At 40.9% G+C, this 19,391-nt stretch overlaps 1 protein-coding gene across 17 annotated transcripts in view; it reads right to left on the bottom strand.

Moving 5' to 3' along the window:
- DLG2 (discs large MAGUK scaffold protein 2) overlaps window positions 1–19,391 on the bottom strand; it is a 1,549,658-nt gene that overhangs the window by 40,200 nt on the left and 1,490,067 nt on the right. For all 17 annotated transcript variants that reach the window (XM_059411961.1, XM_059411989.1, XM_059411997.1 and 14 more), the window contains one exon: window positions 18,992–19,067. In XM_059411961.1, coding sequence (XP_059267944.1) covers window positions 18,992–19,067 — 76 coding nt within the window. The remainder of the gene's footprint in view (window positions 1–18,991; window positions 19,068–19,391) is intronic.

The raw sequence follows: 19,391 nt of genomic DNA on the forward strand, positions 1-19,391 counted from the left end.
TTTTTAATTTTTTTTCCTTTCATTCCCTCTTCCCCCCTCCCACTGTCCCTCATTTTCTTCCCTTTCTATCCCTTGCTATTTGCTACAGCTCAAAGATTCTTGTCAGGGGGGTCAGGGGGAGGGATAGGTTGGCTGGGTTATGGACATTGGGGAGGTTATGTGCTATGGTGAGTGCTGTGAATTGTGTAAAACTGATGATTCACAGAACTGTACCACTGAAGCAAATAATACATGTTAAAAAAAAAAAAAAGGCAAAACAACAATAACAAAAACAAAGGTTCTTGTCAATGCCTGCAGGGCTAAGCCTCCACAATGTGGTTGTCAGCTTGTAACTGGCCACAGTAGGAAGGGCAGTGAGCACAGGCAGGAAAAGTTCTAGGACTCATAGATGGGAGTCCAACCAGCTGACTGATATGACACAAGAAGAATGACCTTCAGGAGCCACAGAAGCCAGTGAACATCCATAGGGAGTCAAGAATCAGACAGAACAAAAAGAGACCTGGGTTTCCAGGATGACTTGGGCAAGTCACCTCACATCTCTCCATCTATAAAACATGGTGCTTAGTCCAGCCAATCCTTGAGGTTTCTTTTACCTCTTTCACTCACAAATTCTGAAACCTCATTCAAGATCAAGTTAAATGAACTCCCTTCCCTCTTATTTTAGCATTCTCTAAATGGACTGATAAATGAGAGGCTTGTTTTATTTTTATATTTTTTTTCTCACAATCTGGAGTTTGACAATATAGCTGATAAAATCCTAACCTGAATGAATCCAATATTAGTTATCATTAATGAACTGTAATTGAGGAACCATCAGGTTAGGCTCATTCTCCTCTTTCTCGGACTGTTTCAGTCCTCTTCCTTCTCATCGCCCAGAGTCATCTAGTTTGGGACTTAAGGGTTCTTTAATTGCCTTATTTATATTAGTTTCATGTTTCTTCTTCAGCCTAAGTCCGTAAGGAACATGATCTTGTATTAAAGTTTTCTTTTGCACTTGCCACAGGGCTCCAGAACGATGCATGGAGAAAAGCTGGTAACAGGGACTTGGTCATTGTAACAGCATTTAAAAAAAATCTATTTCTATTTTTTTAAGTACTCTCTACACCCAACCAATGTGGAGCTTGGATTCATAACCCTGAGATCAAGAGTCACATGCTCTACCAACTGAGCCAGCCAGGTGCCCCATAACAGCATTTTTTAAAAACAATTGTTCAACGCTAACCTACACGGCAGGTGCTTTTGTAAGTGATTTACATGGACTCCCATTCTAAGTGCTTTCCTCCTATCATCAGCTTCTATTTAGTGGCTTCAAATTGTGTCCACACTGTAATAGAGAGGTGAATCACTTGCTCCAGGAATTACACCAGCTATGATTCATGAGCCAGGTTTCATTCCCAAGTTCCAGAGTTGAGCCTTAACCATTAGGCAATACTGCCTTTCTTATGACCACTTGCAAAGATTCCAAGTACTCCCTGCGCTCTGTTTTCAGCATACAGTCCCAGTAACCATCACTGAGAACTTCTGCTGGCAAATGACTTTCCGTGGGATCTTATACTTTATTTCTGAAACATAACCCCTGTTGCTTTATTCTTTTCAAATGGTTTGCGCAATGAGATTTCCGTGACGGCTCCACGAGGGGCTGTGAGAATAGTGAGTAGCGTGATGTACGATGTTCACCTCCAGAGAGCATAGCGCTCCTCAGTTTCATTTCTTCATTCTCAGGAATGCCAGTTTTTCTGCAACTTCCCCAGGGCTCCTCTCCTCTCTACTGGCTGGTCCTACACACTCACGCTGAAGGTGATGTGATGCCACGAGGCCAGCAGGGAAGGTGTAAGCTGATTTACCCTATCTGGGTGAGGAGAGGACCCTTACTCAAATCCATACATTGATTATACCAATAGAAAGTAATAAAATGTTGGGGTGCCTGGGTGGCTCAACCAGTTGGCCATCTGGCTCTTGATTTTGGCTCAGGTCATGATCTTAGGATTGTTGGATCAAGCCCCGCATTGGGATCCCCACTCAGCAGGGAGTCTGCTCTCTCTCTCTCCCTCCGCCTCTCACCTCTGTGTGTGTGTGTGTGTGCACTATCTCGCTCAGTCTCTTGTAAATAATCTTAAAGAAAAAGAAAGTAATGAAGTAATTGTCTTTCCCCTTGTTTCCATTACTGCTTATCCAAGCACTTCTGAAGTCCATCCCTCATGGACCACCTTCTGAAAGAAGGCCCTCCTAACTATTCTAGGCCCCTCTGTTCTATGCAGTTACTTCCATTTATTCATGCCCCAAATATATGCTGAGCTTAAGTATAAGCCAGGCACTGTACTAGGCTCTGGAGGTGTAATAAACTCCGAGGGACCTTGCAATTTAGGGACACAGAGAGATTCTTGAGTTATTAGTAAGCTGTGACAGTGTGAGCAAGGTACTAGAGAGGCATCAGGAAGGCAGAATAAGTTCTGCTGTGGAGGGGAGCAGGAGGTGAAATGTGAACTAGGTTTGAAGGATAGGTCATTGCTCACTAAGTGGAAGAGGGATAAAGAGAGCGATGTTATTCCATCAGCCAAAGAAGTTAGGCAGAGTTCTTGACAGCTCTCTGATAACTCAAAGTATACCTCTTCTCCAATTTGAATGTAAACTCATGGATAATATTAATAGTGGCAAATATTTGTTGAGCTCTTTCTCTGAGCCCTTGTTAGTATATGTCTAATTAACCCTTTCATACTAATAATGCCATTAAATTCTCCCCACAATTACACACACACACACACACACACCCCTCTGTCCATATTATTACATGCATACAAACTAGAAAACCACTATTAATATTACAGAGAGAGGGGACATCAATTTGCCTCGCTGGTAAGTGGCAGAACCAGATTTAAACTCCACTCTCTCCAACTCCAAAACCCAAACTTTGCTACTATTTTGTTTTCTGTTTGTACTTTTCCAGGGCTGAGGACAGAGTAGTTCCCTAAGCAGAGTTGGTAGAGGGAAGAACTGGTCGACAGCTAGGTGTCTGTGGCAGGGGAGCTGTGCTGTGTTGTACTGCGGGCAGGGAGCGAGGGACCAGTGACTTCATTCACAATCTAGTTTGTTCCGATGGAGCCTGTCACGTTAAAGGGTGAAGCCAGGACCTGTATATCCTCCTAGATACTTATTAAATGAGGATTATGCACAAGGAAGAGGTAAGAGCCCAGTCTTGGGTCAGACAGGCCCAGGCACACTGCTTCTCTGCTAGATACACTTTTTTTTTTTTTTCTTTTTGAGAGTCCTCCTTATTAACAATTTGATTTAATTCACTGGCTTTGTGTCCTTGGGGTTAGGTATTTAACCTTTCTGGGATTACTGTCTCTGTATCACAGATTTAATAATGTCTACTTCATGCTATCATCACCATCGTCACCATCACCACCACCACTGGTAATACGAGAGGCTCAGAGAAGCAACTTGTTTTGCTTGCGGGGCTTACTGTCTCGTGCTGGACAATAAGCAGTCATTGATGCTACGTGTGCTATGGAAACTCAGAGGAGAGACAAGGAGAGACTCCTGGCCTGGGCCCTCCTACTCACCTGAGCTTGGGAAAGTCACTTTCCTTCCCTGAGCATCAGCTTTCTATTCCGTCAGTCAGGGAGATAAATGAATGACCTTAAAGGTCCTTTATGCTGTGAAGATATTTCCTCCTCCCTCTGACCATTCCCCCCATTTCCTTCCCTCCTTTAGCTGGTCTCTTCGAGCTTCACCCTCTCGGATGATGACTCAGTGTCAGGAGTTGACAGTTTACTTTTTCTCTCCCATGATCTGATGTCAACGCAGACCCAGAGCGCAAAGACGTCACTTGCAGCATTCGTGTCTCAGGAGGAATTACAGGCAAACCAATACATAAAGCACAATAATAAATAGTATTCTTTGTCAAGTTGTGCCTGATTGAGTAATTTTCACCTCCTGTTTGTTTTTGAAAGGGGGGGGACTCACAAATGAAGGCAAATCCATTAGAGTTGAAACTGCTGGGCCCTCAGCCAATAGCCCCATTTTAACAGGACGAGTCACAGGGGTTAGAACTCTCACTGGGGAGTTCAGTAGTGTGGCAGGTGAGTGGAGAGGTGTTTCCGCCTGGGACACTGTTGTTCAGCCCATGCTGAGCCTTCTATTTACACATTTCCTCTGAGGAACATTTCAAATGCTATATGCTAGTCAATTGTGTTTTCTAAGACAGGTAGAGCTCATGGGAGGGAGGATATCTTAGTTCTAATGTGGAGAGATAGGAGTAGCCCAAAGATTTCTCAACAGTTCATTTTTTGGAGAAAGAAAAATTGAACATTGCTTGCCAAACTTCAAATAGTAGCTGATAAAAGCACAGATTTTCACTTGGCAGGGATCTGAACTCCTCTAAGATTTTAGAGTGTGCAGATAAAAACCATGAAAACACACATATACCCCTCAACAGGAATAAAAACACCTTCAACCCCCCCAACACTTCCATTTAAGAATGCTTTATCCTTCTCCCTCTCTCTCTCTTTCACACACACACACACACACACACACACACACACACACACAAACACATGCACACCCTTCCTATTCATGTTAGCTGACACGGCCCAGCAGGTTCATTGTTGTTTCTATACAAGACACCAGGGATCTCAGGGTGAGACTGTCACTATAACTGATGGTCACTTTAAAGCCAAAGAGAATGCTTCATGTCCCTAGGGAGGATTTATTTTTCCCCTCAGCATCCACCAGAAACTCTGCAATCATCCTTGATTCCTTACTTGAGAGTTTCTGTCACTTTTTCTTCATTGTTCCTGCTACTGTCCTGGTTCAAGAAGAATTTTTTTGCACCTTGTTTCCACATACCATTCACATAACAACTGTGTTCCACTTGTGAGAAAATGTATTTGCCTCACATAGCACAGTGCCAGGAAACAGCATCTGATAATATGATTAGTCCTTATCCATTCTCTTTACAGGGGATGAAGAGTGCAAATCCTACTCGGAGACACTACATTTGACACCAATATCCATTATTTGAAGACTCCAAAGGAGGAGGATACTAATACCTCCTCCATCATGGGCTGTGTAGTTCTGAATGCAACCAGGCATGTATGGGCTTACCCACAGTAAGTGTTCAATAAATGGTAAGTATTCTTTTGTTCTATAAGCTTCAGGGCTCCAAAGGCAAAAGGCACCTCCTCTGGGAAAAAGAATTGCAAAAGCTCACTTTCTCAGGCTGGCTCCTGTTGAATGGTATGTGTGATGAATTTTGTCCTCCAGGTGTGTCCCCTCTGCAGCACCGGGAACACAAAATGTGGGGCTCACAGTTTAAGTAAATCATTACCACACTGTGTTATAACTGTTACGATGGAGGTGTATATAACAGGGCACTGAGGAGAGAGTGAGGGCCACTGGGGTAGGTGGAGAAGGCTCAGGGGCACCATTTTAAATGGGATTTAAAGAATGAGTAGGAGACTGCCCATGGAGCTAGAAAAGCAAAGCTCAATTCAGGCAAAGAAAAGGCCTGCCCAACAGGGGGCGCAAAGCCACCTCTTTCCCCCGCAACTCTTCCCCAATCCTGCAACTTTTCTGGATGGAGGTGTAGGATTTAGGGGAGTGCGGGGGTTCAGACAAATTGTGGGAAAGATGCTCAAGAGACAGCTCTGGCCCACACTGTGAACCCCTCAGTGACATCTGGTACTCCTGGATGATTACTTCTGCTTGAGCAGTTAAGCAAGCAATCAATGAGCAGTGCAAATTTTTCTACAGAAATCAGACGTAGAGTTCAGAACCATTCTTTTATCACTGAATCAGCAACTTCAAGTACTTGGACTATACATTTTAAAGAAGGGTAATTTGCAGCTGACAGGTTGCAAAATCTACTCATCAAAGTGTTATGTATTTTCATTACAGGGAAGATCCTACTATTAAATGGGAAAAAAAATAAGAAAGAAAGAAAGTTTATTCCTTGGATCTCTCTGCCCACGGCAGACTAAAAATAGCATAATTTATTTCACATGGGGGCTAAACAGAGGTGCTGCTCCAGGCTCATCTCTGCAGACAGGCCCAGGAGAGCAGAGCTGAGCGTGCATGGTGAGGCAGGCAAAGAAAACTGTCCAGACTGGATTCAGCCACAGAAGGCATCTGTAGTGTGCTACTGGAGCTCCTCATTCATTCAGCAACTCCTAAGGGGTCTGAGCTGGGGGTGGGTAAAAGGTGAGAAGTGAGGGCCAGCTTGGGAGCTCCACATTGGTTTTGCAGTGGGCATCCCATAGACAAACAGCAGTGTGAGAGCAGAATCTTTGCTAAACACCCAGTCCATATAATTCAAAAGATCGTCCACACAGCAGGCGCAACCAGGTTTACACAGTGGCACCACCAATCACATTCACATGGTAACTTGGAATTTTCTTGCTGTAATATAGGACTATTAAATATATATGGCATTTAATTTGTAAAATGATTTTAACATGATAGATGATAAGAGCTATAAGCATATGGCATGTGTACTTAATTTTGTTTATATACATTTCAGAAGCATCATCACAAAAAAGATTTAGTCAACACTAAAGACTGTTTTCTTATTTTATTTAAGATTGATTGATTTATTTATTTTTAGAGCGAGAGTGCAGTGGGAAGGGCAGAAGAAGAGAATCTCAAATAGACTCCCTCGCTGACGCCAGACTCGATCTCATGATCCTGAGGTCATGACCTGAGCTGCAATCAAGAGTCAGACTTAACCCACTGAGCCACTTGGGCAGTCCTGGATTATTTTCTTTAAAAGAGGCTCCCATGTAGTCCTCACCTAATAGGGTTGTTGTGAGGAATAAATGAGAAAAGTCCTTATAGTTTATTTAGCAAAACGCCTGGCTTATGAATACCTCCAGTAAATGATAGTTACATTGTTTTTACATTTGGTCACAGAAATAGTGATCAAAGTCAAATTGTTTATGTACCACATGTGCACTTTGTCCTTTACTGAGAAGGGAGTAGACGTAGAAGTTCAGTCAGCTCTTGGGATCGGGTAGGGGAAGGGAGAACACTTTACCTTTAACAAAACAATGGTCTCACTTAGTAGCAATCATAAATTGGTGTATTTATTTATTTATTTTAAAGTTTTTAAGCATTCTCTACACCCAGTGTGGGGCTTGAACTCATGACCCCGATGTCAGGAGCCACATGCTCTTCCCACTGAGCCAGGCAGGTGCCCCCAGCATATTTATTTTCTAACTGTAATCTATTGGGCTTGCGCTCCCAAGGGCTCCACCTCGAAGGGGGGCCTGTGGGTTTAGGCTTGGGAGGTGCTCACAGAGCACCTTCTCTCAGAATGAGGAGTGACAGCTGTGTCATTCACATGGGACATGAGCTCCAAATTCATTAAGGGGTTAATTCTTCGTGACAGGTGGGTACAAGCCAATCACAGGGAGAAACAGTGGCTTCTTGAAGCCTTCTGAGGGGGAACCACCATTCACAGCAAGAAGGCCTAAAACCAGTTTTGACAAGTGGCAACAAATATTCATACAGTTGTCAAAATGTGAAAGGCAAACAGCGTATCTGCAAGCTTATTGCTTCTTTTTAAGTGAGACAGGCTCTCAGGTACACTGACTCGTACTTGTAAGACATTTGAGACAGCGCTGGGAGAGTTCTCACTTCACCCACATTTTCCAGAACTCTGGAGACAGCGTTACATGTTATCACTACTAACAAGTAAAGAATATTTCCTATAGTGTCTCCCTTGATACCAATTGTCTTTGCTGCATGGAAAGAATTATTTTTCCCTTTTTCTCCCCTCATTGGACCTCAAGTGCACAGAGTGCCATACCTCACAATCCTTAGCCATCATATGTTTTTCATTGTCTCGTGCCTTTACATGAACTGGTGGATTCATGACTCCTATTATATCATGATAGGTGATGGATAGAGAGATAAGGAAGGAGGAGACACACATGGATTTTTTTTCTTGAGAAGTGTATATCTCTTTAGATTATTGCACATCTTTTTTTTTTTTTTAAGTTTTTATTTATTTGTTCATCAGAGAGAGAGAGAGAGCACACAAGCAGTGAGAGCAGCAGGCAGAAGGAGAAACAGGCTCGCTGCTCAGTCTGATGCAGGACTGGTCCCAGGACCCTGGGATCATGACCTGAGCTGAAGTCAGATGCTTAGCCGACTAAACCACCCAGGGCTACCTAGTTTTTCTCACACCTTAATGAAGCAAATTCACTATACCTCTACTGGTCCCATTTTACAGAGGAAAAATTGGTCTGCCTCAATGACTTGGCCACTTACATAACTAGGACTGCAGGACTGGGTCTCTTGACTGCTGAGAGGAGCAGATTATGTATGGAGGGTGCCAACTAGGGAAATCCAACTATTTCCCAGGCCATTCAATGTTTGCCAAGAACAAGAGCAAAGGTTCATGCGTCTTTGTTTTTCCCTTGTCCCTACCACAATGCTGGACATGAAAGACACCTTGCAAACCTCTGCTGAATAAATGAAATGGTATTCGTGTACCTCCAAAGGACAGCCCTTGTCTAACTATGGACAGACCACTCAATGTCTCCCGCCCCTGCCCCCTCACCAGTGAAATGGGTAATGCACCAAAGTGCTGTGCAAATATGTGGACTGCTTACCTAATATGCAGGAAGAATTTCTTAATCCCCAAAGAGTGGATCCATCACAACCACATTTTTGCTTTTAACCTAGAAATCAGTCTAAAATTGGTTTTATTTTTTTATTTTAAGTTTATTTTAGGAACAGTTTTATTGATTCTGCCCTGGGTTGGTTTCCGGTTCAGTAGTATCCTGCATAAACTGGTTCTGGTTTCTAACAACCTGTGTGTATGCATACAGTAGAAGGGTCGCTCTGGGACGGCAGAGGTAGGGCCTTAGCCATCCATGTCCCCACTCCGTGGCCAGAGCAGTATTCTGCACGTAGGGGAAACTCAAAATCTATTTACCGAAGTGAAAGGAAAAGAACACTCAGATTGCGAGAACCTTCCTTTAAAGGCAGCAATAAATCGTTCGGTTCTCTAAGCCGTAGCAAAATCCACGTGGGCTGTACCTTCTAATTTACATAATAACATTTCTTTCAATACATAACCTTCTCACATTATTTAATTTAATAATTATTGATTGAATACCATGAACTATTTTAGGTCCTAAATAAGTCCTATTCCCTGTCTTTAAGGAATTTGCAATCTACTCTCTAGATTTTATTATTACAGCTGAAACATCACTACAGAGCTTCCTTTAACCTGACTCAGAAAGAGAAGCTATTCCTTCCAGATCACATCATTAGAAAAGCTAAATACAGGATCCAGGACAGTGACATTTCAGAGCCCGTTTTTTTTTTTTTTTTTCCCCCAATGAAGGGGTAAAGTCATTAGGTATGTTTAATGAATATTAGGAAGTTAGCAGAAGCTGCTGCTGAAATGATTCAGACATTACATGATCTGTCATTAAAAAATAATTTACCTACATGTAAACAGTGCACAGCTGAAAAGAGGCAAGATATACATACTATTTTTGTTTGCTAAGAGTCAGGAGGAAGTCAGATGACTGGGTAGTCAATCCTGCATCCTTATTTTTCAGTATTTTTGTAGCTTTCCAGTGAGTTAAAAACTTCTGCAAATTGAAATACGCAGGCTCTAAGGTGTGACTCTGGGCCTTTTGCCTTAAGAGCCAGGTTAAAGGAAGCTCTGTAGTGAATCGGAATGCATTCATGATTAACTTTAAAGTAGAAATGGATTTGAGCCAAATTCTCTAAATAATACTTAACATTCTGAATTAATAGCGGGAAGAATATTTAACAAAAGCTTAGTGTTCCCATCTGATGAAACTATACTTGTTATTTTTATAACCACAAATTATACATCTCCTATTTATATTACTTTAGCCCTAGTAGCACCACTAATTGAATAGATAGAATTAGCTATGCTAATAACATCTAGAATGAGTTCATACATAAAATGCCTTAAAGAATCAATTACCCTGTTTTGCTCACACAGTATGACATCATGCAGGGCCCAGCTCTGCCACTTACTAGCTCTATGAGCTTGGGTAAGTAAGTAATACATCCTTTCTAGACTTCAGTTTCTCATTGTAAAAGGAGCATATTAAGAATATGTTCCTCACAGGATTTTTTTTTTTTTAATACAAATGAGCAATGCCTATGATATTCAGAGAAACTGGTATACTGAATGAAATGCAGGGGTTCTAGAATTTCCCATAGATAGCTACAGAGTATAACAGAACACTCAGAAACATTCCTGACTGGCAGGACTTGGGGACTGAGTGAGAACAGTCCTGTTGCCACTTGCTCCTTCCTGTTCAACCTCAAGGTCAGTGAGCACCGAGTCAAAAATACCCATTACACAGATGGGTGCAGGGCAAAGTTGTGGCAACTCTCCCTTCCTCTCATCTGTGTGAGGGGGAGTTAGAGTCTAAGGAATAGACTTGAGGAGGTTGCTCATTCTAGCCTAATAAAGGAGTTAAATTTGAGAGATGTGTGCATGAGGGTAGTGGTAGGGGGCGGTGGGCAAGGGGAAGAGATAGACTAAACTTCTAGGCACTTTATATATAGTATATCTTTTAATATAATCTCCAGCTTTACACATGAGGTAACTAAAACTTAGACATATTATGATAACTCTGGAGGAAGGTGGTCAGCCTGTCTGATATTAAACCTTGTCATTATGCTTACGTACCTCAAATTCTCAAATTTCCACATGCCCAAAGAAACTCTTGGGGAGCTTGTTAAAATGCAGCTTTCTTATCACTATCCTTGGAGGTTCTGATTCCAAAAGACGGGCGTTGAGCCTGGGCACGTTCATTTTCAATAAGAGTCTCAGCTAATGCTGATGTAGGTGGTCCAGGTTACACAATTTTTGTTTTTTCTTCTGCTACATATTTTCCGGTCTCTTCTTTCCTCTCTATAGCTACTGTATGGTCCTAGGATGGCCTTCCTCATGTCTCACCTGCATTATCAAAATGGACTCCTGCTTTCAAGAGTTGCCTTCTTTTGGAAATTGATTTGATACAACAGAATTGATTTTACACACACACACAAAGTGTGAAAACTTTAATCTAACTTCGGCTAAAATCCTCAACTGTAGACCCCTCTGAGAACCGTCTTTGGAGAACCACAAGACCTTCTTTATCAGAGAATGATCTGTGTGCTGCTCACATGGTCCTCAGAGGACACAGGAGCTCAAGGTTTGGACAGGTGTGATTATCACAGTCGGGGGCAGGGGAAAGGATGAGTTAGCCGCTCTCCCCAGGACAGGCTAGTGACATTGAAGAATTCTCTGGATGTAGCCATGTTTTTATTCTTTACGTAAAAATGCTAGTCTGGTTAAAAACACACTATATTCAGGATGTGGAAAGAATCAAAGGAGAAAGACTGGAGCTGGAAGACCAATAAGCAATCTGCTAGATGTTCTAGAGTACGGAAATGAAAATAAGCAACCCGAGGAGGTACCTTTTCTGGGTGGGTGAACTCTGAGGAGAAATGTTGCTTTCCGGATGCCCCATGGAGTGGGGCGGTATGTTGCTCCTTCCACTCCACTTCCCAAATCTCTGACTTACTCTTAAGACATTTGAACTCTTCATGGGGCTCCAGCCGTCCAAAGACTAGCACTCTTAAGGAGCTTTCTTTTGAGGGCGGTAATGACCTCTCCCTTGAAACTCGAATGTTACTTTACAGTTGTTATGAAAACAATCCCCATAACTCAACCCAATGAAGCAAACATAATTCCTACTTGCTAACAAAACACTGACCGTCAAGTCACTATTTGGATAAATGATGCAATGGCAGGCTCTGCTACTAACACTCCGTGTGTCCCAGAAAAATGATTCTCAGTCTTTATCTGTAAATGACATAGTAGGAATCAATGGTTGTATGGAAACTTCCAAAGAATGTACGAAGTAGAACTGAGACATCTCGGTGCTAGCTCCAGTCTGATGCAGGGAGACTGCTATGATCCTATCACCATAGCTCCATCTCTGTCCCATGCCCTCCCTCACAGCCAATATCCCCTCTCAAAGGGAGTTTGAGGCTTTGGAAAAGGAAACAGAGTAATATTAGGAACCACTAGGTCAGATGTCCAAGGATGACAGTCCTCTCTGATCTCTTGAGCAATCATTTCACACATTTCTTTCCTTGTGCTGTTGTTTTAAGTTCCGATTTTCAAAATTTCACACCCAGAATACTGGAGTACCTTTCTTGAACACCTCCCACTGTCAGTCTTTGTGTCTTCCAATCATTTCTTTTCACAGTTACCAGATTGATCTCTTGGAAATTTACTTCTGATCATTCACTTTCTTTTCCTCCAAGAAGGGAGGATGGAGCAGACAGAATGTTTCTGGTGGACACCACACTAGGTGCTAGGGGCACAAAAATGAGTAAGTCAGGACCTTTGCCAGGGAGTGACAGTTGGGCAGCAACACAAGTACATTCAGGGTGCAAGCCCAGGGGAAATCACGAGGTTGGGTTTGGTTCTAACCATTAAAATTCTCTGTCTACAGGATAAAGTCCAAGTTTCCTAGAAAATTTAAGGCACCAGAACTGATTTAACTTTCCACCCCTGAGTCCTTTTATTCCCCTTCATAAATTGTTGCTTGCAATGAGAGTAAACAATGTTTTCCCTCTTATGTATCCTGTATCCTATTTTTATCATCCTGTCTCCCCCCTTGCAAATTTTACTAATCCTTCAAGGTCTCCCCACCCCCTCCACCACCAAAATTCAAATTCTTCCAGCTTCCAAGCCATAATTTCCTCCTTTGAACTTCAGAGCAAGTTTCTTGTCCCTCTTGTTTAGTGTTAATCACTTATTTCCTGTGGGGACGCTTCTCTCCCCCAATATCCCTAATTCTTCAGGGCAGTGACTATGTCTTATTTGGCTTGGTTCACATTGCATGGCAAGCTCCTTAAACTGGCATCTAATAAAGGTTTATTCAATGACTGAAAGAACACACTTGCCAAGACTTGTCCCCCTAGCAGGCCACAATTAGAGGAAGCGTGCAGCCCTAAGCTCATTCAGAGAAGTTCCCATCGAGAAACATGTACATCATTGGGGGAAGCAGCTTCTGCCTTTCAGGATTTAAGCTTATGCCCAACTCAGTTTTTGACAAAGCTAAACCCAATTTAGCATACTTCATTTTTCTAAAAATGCACCAAGTGACATGGTTTTAACAGGAAGAGGGCATGCTACCGTAAATAGATTATGGGCTTTGGAGTCAGTCAGACATGGGTTCAGATTTCTTTGTCTCTCTAAGCCTTAGTTTCTTCCTCCTTCCCTTTAAAAAAAATTATATATATACACGCACACATATATACATATAATGTATATACATATATAACATATATAACATAACATATATAACATATAACATAATATGTATACATATATAACATATAATGTGTGTGTGCATATATATATATATATATATATATAATTTATTTATTATTTATTTGAGTAAGAGAGAGCGAGAGCATGTGTGAGTGGGGCAGAGTCGCAGAGGGGGAAGGAGAGACAGGGGGAAAGAATCTCAGGTAGACTCTGTGCTGATCTTGAAGCCCAGTGTTGGGCTTGATCCTGAAACCCTGAGATCATGACCTGAGCTGAAACCAAGAGTCAGAGGCTTAACCAACTGAGTCACCCAGGGGCCCCAACCTTAGTTTCTTTAAATCTGTGAAGAGGGAATAAATGATTTCCCTTCACATTTTGTTGTGCTGATTAGAGATGACGTGAGCTGAGTTTTTGCAACAGATATTCTTACTACTTGGAATAGCATCTGTCACCTCTCTTTTGTACCAGCTTGTGACCAAACAGGACTAGTTATTCACTAACAACCTCCTTTACTTTAGGAAGGACTTGCAGGGCAAAGGAGGCACTTGCACGCTGCATGTGGCCGGCATTCATTAAGGCTCCCGATACTCTTTCAGATGTATTCCCTTCTTTAAATTATAAGGATTTTTAAATAAAATGAAGCAAAATTTGGCAAAAGTCACTAACTACTCATTGTTTTTTTCAATGAAGAACAGCTTGACTGTGAAGATTATATAATTTCCTAAATGTCTCAGTAAGTAACAGAATGACTGACTATGAAATTGCTGAAAAAAGGTAAAAGACTAATGAAAGAAATTAAGGGAGTGATTATGTTTTCACCAGAGGTTGGTTTGAGTGGAGACTCATTAGGAATTAACTGACATTCTCAGGAAAGCCTGCCTGCATTGGGATCTAGGAAAATGAGGTTGTTCTCAAGGAGACCCATCCAAACAGATGGGCGCTTTGGGCTTAGGGGTCTGGGTAGGCTGGAATGATGTGGGTTACTGACACAATTGTCCACTTGTCTTTGCATGTGTAGATGCAGACTTTGCGTAGGCACATGGAGTGGACTGAAAGCCTGGGCACTTTGTTTGCAGCAGATGAGAACTTTCAGTGGAGAGCCTCTGATCTCCTGGATGTTCTCAAAATTCGGTGTGCTTCAAAGCTCAAACCAGGCTTTCCATACAAGCTGCCTGACCATCAAGACCTTCCTGGTCAGCTCCATTTGCTACACCTACCACTACAGCAACGACACTATCCATTTGGTATCCCTGATATACTTGGCCTCACTCTAACATGCCTACAGTTTCCACCTTCATGTTCATGCTGTATCCTATATGTGGCACACTCCTACTCGGACTTCAAGATCGTGTTTGAGTACCACTTTCTTTTGGAAGCTTTCTCTCTTACCCAAGGCATGATTGGTAACTGTCCTTCTCCTGACTTCCAACAAAATACAGTGTGGAGAAATGGACATTCTGCGGTCAAAATGTTCTGAGCGCAAACCTGACACTTGTGATCTTAGAGAAACTAGCTCATCTTCTTGAGGCACAGTCTCCTGATACTTCAAATAAAGCTGTTAATTCCCTAAATTTCTGAGGATCATCAGTGATACTGTATTGCCAGGCTTTCTTATATTTCTCTTTGTGAGCTCCTTGAAATGACAGATCTTGCATTTTTTAATTACTTTGCTGTCCTACAAGGCATCTAGCACAATGCCTGCTGTTTTCCAGCATTCAATAATTTTAAATCAATGGATAGTTCTGGAAAAATAACCCAAGCATGGTTAGGTCAATTAAAGTCTAAGTTCTATGAAGTGCTCTCTGGTCATTCTTATATACATTAATTTGAATTCTCATAGCTCTTATACGTACTACTGAGACAATTGTCACAACCTGCTTCATCCATACTAACTGAGTTTTAAGCTTCTCCAGGGCAGCAAGCGTGGCTTTCCCTTTGAATTCCTGTTTCACAGTGTGTTAATGCCAGCTCATGATAGGTTCCTCAAATATCTCATTCTCCTTCTCATTCCAAGGAGTTTTCTACTTCAGTTTATTTATTTTTTTAAAAAAAGATTTTATTTATTTATTTATTGAGAGAGAGCACACACAAGCAGGGGGAGGGGCATAGGCAGAGGAATACCCAGGCTCCCTACTGAACAGGGAGCCCAGTGCAGGACTCCATCCCAGAACCCTGGGATCATGACCTGAGCCGAAGGCAGATGCTTAACTGACTGAGGCACCCAGATGACCCTTCTTCCTCAGTTTATGTTGAGTTTACCCCTAGATGCCAGACTGAGGTTTTTGAAATAATAATGAAGTTCTGTAGTCCTTGTTGGCTCAAGGTGAGTGGCTTTTCCTGACCCAACTTTTCAGCTCTCCCCACAGCGGTCTTTCTCTTTCTTTAGCACACTTTGTCTTCATTGTCTTTTATTTTTTACCCTAAGCAAGAGTCTTCTCATTGATGTATTGTACTCATGGGGATTTGGAAAACCTTGATTTATTATTTCTTAACTCATAGGTTCTTGGAGAATTACTTCTGGAAGGCATCTTAAAAATCATTGAACCTAGGGACCTCAAACACAGAATAATTCTCAATGTTGGCTAGGGATGAATAGTCAATCATGGCATTTTTTTTTTTCTCCTGCTGAGGTCATACATGATCTCAGAATCATGTTCAACAAAATATTCCAGGTAGAAATTATCAATCAACAAGAAACTATCAATCCATCATCACAACCAATCCACCTTAAAGGAAGTGAAACTTGTCTGACGTCCTTGCTGCAGTGCAAAGCTGTTATTTTGCCAATGAGGCCCAAAGAGCAGTGGTGAATTAATAATAAACTCAAACTAGAACCCAACTTACTTGACCCTCATGACTGTGGTCCAGGCTTTCCCTTTCCACATGGTCACTGGTCCTCCTTCAATAGTCATTCAAGTCCTAGAATTTATAGTCTGTTTTCTTGGCATTACCTAGTAGTATATGACAATATGATTAAAAAGCACAATATACATGTCTTAGCCTTATCAAAAAGACATCTGAGCTCTCATAGATGTTATAAGCTCTTGAAGAGAAGCCTTCGTTTCACTTTGCATCTTTCACAAGTTCTAGCCCTGTGTCTGGCATGTGGTAGGTATTCAACAAAAATTATCTGATATATGTTCAACTACATATATGAGACAAACAGGAGCTCTCTCCTTAAATTCTCACTAAGAATCAGTGAAACAGTATTTATTTGAAAGGGCTCCATGCTTGCTGACACATACCCTCACTTTTTTTCTTAAGAGGGACACCTTACGTCTAAATAAGTTCTCGTTTCACCCGAATATTTTAGGGGAAAGTAAATGTAATCTCAATGACTGGGCTGCCCTGTGACACTTCTACTTCAAAACATGAGGAGCAGCGTTGTGATTTGGGGCTCAAAGGCCCTGAGGAATGATCGCCTTTCTTCTTTTTGTTTTTCATGGTGACATCCATTGACCATAACTCTGTGTGATGCTCACAAGCCAGAGTTGTTAGGAGGAGAGAAAGATGAAGGAAAGGAGGTGCAGAACAAGAGCATAGGAAGAGAGAAGGATAGGCAGGGGGCAATATTTTACAATACAGCAATGAGATACTTGTTTTACCACTTAAAAATAGATTGCAAAAGCTGCATAAGCCTCAGCTGACATCATACTTAATGGTAAAAGATAGAATGCTTTCCCGTTAAGGCCAGGAACAAGGCAAGGATGGCTGACCTTGCCGCTTCTACCGAATATTGATCCACAGGTTCTAACCAGGGCATTCAGGCATGCCAAAGAAATAAAAATTATCCAGATTGAAAAGAGAGAGGTAAAACTCTCTTTTTATACATGACATGATTTTGTATGCAGAAAGTGCTAAGGAATCTACCAAAACAAAACAAAACAAAAAACCCCTATCAGAACTAATAAATAGGTTCAGCAAGGTAGGAGGATATGATTGATATACAAAATAATTATATTTCTATATACTTAAAATGAACAAAAATGAAACCGAGAAGATAATCCACATGTAAAAAAAAAATGAAGATATTGGAATCCTACTTCATATCATATACAAAAACTAACTCAAAATGGATCAAACACCTAAATGTAAGAGTTAAAACTATAAAAATTTTTAGAAGAATATATGGACTTTATCAAAACTAAACACTTTTGTGAATCAAAAACTAGCAAGAGAGTGAAAAGACAACTTACAGAATGAGAGAAAATAAATAAAAAGCATACATTTGATAAGCAATTGATTTCCAGAATATATAAGGAATTTCTGTAACTCAACAGCAATAAAAAAAGCCCAACTTAAAAATGAGAATAGGATCTGAATAGACATTTCTCCAAAGAGGGTTTAGAAATGGCCAATTAGCACATGCAAAAATGCTCAACAGCAGTAGTCATTAGGGGGATGCAAACTGCAATTACAATGAGATACCACTTCCAACCAAATAAGCAGAAAGACACATAATAACAAGGGGTGAGAATATGGAAACATTGGAACCTTTATACACTGATGTTGGGAATACAAACATGTATAATCACCCTGGAAAACAGTCAGGAAGTTCCTCAAAACATGAAGCATAGAGTTATCATAAGACCCAGAAATTCTACTCTTAGGTATCTACCCCATGGAAGTAAGAACACTTGTCCACACAAAAATGTATACACAAATATGCACTGCAGCATTATCCGTAATAGCCAAAAAGTGGAAAGAACCCAGATGTCCATCAACGGAAGATGGATGAATTAAATGAGATGTATCCTTACAATGGGCTATTATTTGGCAATGAAAATAAATGAAGTTCTCATACACGCCATAATATCTGTGCATGAGAACATTATGTGAAGTGAAAGGAGCAGTCAGAAAAGACCACATAGTACATAATTCCATTTATATAAAATATCCAGAATAGGCAAATCTATAGATAAAAATAGTAGTTGCCTAGGGTTGGGGAGGGTGGAGTTGGGGGTGTGGTTGGGGGCCATGGGAAGTGACGGCTATAGGGTTTCTTTATGGGGTGGTCAATGTTCTCAAACTGATTGTAGGGATGACTGTCTAACTAAATATTCTAAAACCTCTGAATGCTGTACTTTAAACTAGTGAACTGTATGGTATGTGAATTTTAGCTCACTAAAACCATTATTAAAATAGATACATGTGCATGTAATACTTTAATTTTAGTGATTAAATTTCACTCGTTAATTCTATGTCTGTCACAACAATCCATGTATTCACTTAGATGATCCATATATATATATTTCCATGACAACTGTCTTAGTTTAAAATATGTTAACAGACTACACAGATTTGTGAATAGCAGGTAGGTATCTTTTATGAAATCCATCCTTTTAAAACACTTAATTTAAAAGAAAAAATTAAAGAAATGAAAACACTAAGCTATCTTTTCTTCAGTGTCATCACTATATCATCTTCATCAACACATCATTTCTGTGGACCACTGGCAGGTTTACCCCCACTATTTAATATATTTACTACAAGTCTACTTCATCAGAGATCACATCATTACTTTTAGCAGTATATTTTTAACAGTACTCTCCTGTCTGGTAGCTCCATCATTTCTTTGCTATTGAAAACCTGAATGTTAATTATAGCTAAACCCAAGGCAGTGGAGAGAACTTAGTAATTCGATTATTTTGTACCTACCCCTTTTGAATCAATCACTCCAGGTTTCGCATTAAACTTCACTGTCTTCAACCGGGCACGCTCCTTTCTTTCCACCCTGAAGAAAATTGAAAATAAAGAGCTGATCACATGGCAAGGCATTTATGAGTAAGTTCCTTACTAAATGAAGAATCTCTCTTCTCATCCTACAGCTCAAATACAATGTGTCCTAAAGTATTCCTGTTCCTTGGTTTGGTATAAAAAGTCTTCCTATGTGGTCTCTAAGAGGCTAACACATCCCTTGAAACTTCTGTGTGATGTGTACTGAGAGTCCTAGTGATTGGAAGAAACAAAGAGGGAAGAAAAAATATTTTTTGTTACTTAAATGCCTGAATAACTCAACCAAAAATCCATTATAAGATATCACAGTCCACAGAGATGA

This window comes from Mustela nigripes, chromosome 1, assembly GCF_022355385.1.
Source record: "Mustela nigripes isolate SB6536 chromosome 1, MUSNIG.SB6536, whole genome shotgun sequence".
Lineage (NCBI taxonomy): Eukaryota > Metazoa > Chordata > Mammalia > Carnivora > Mustelidae > Mustela > Mustela nigripes.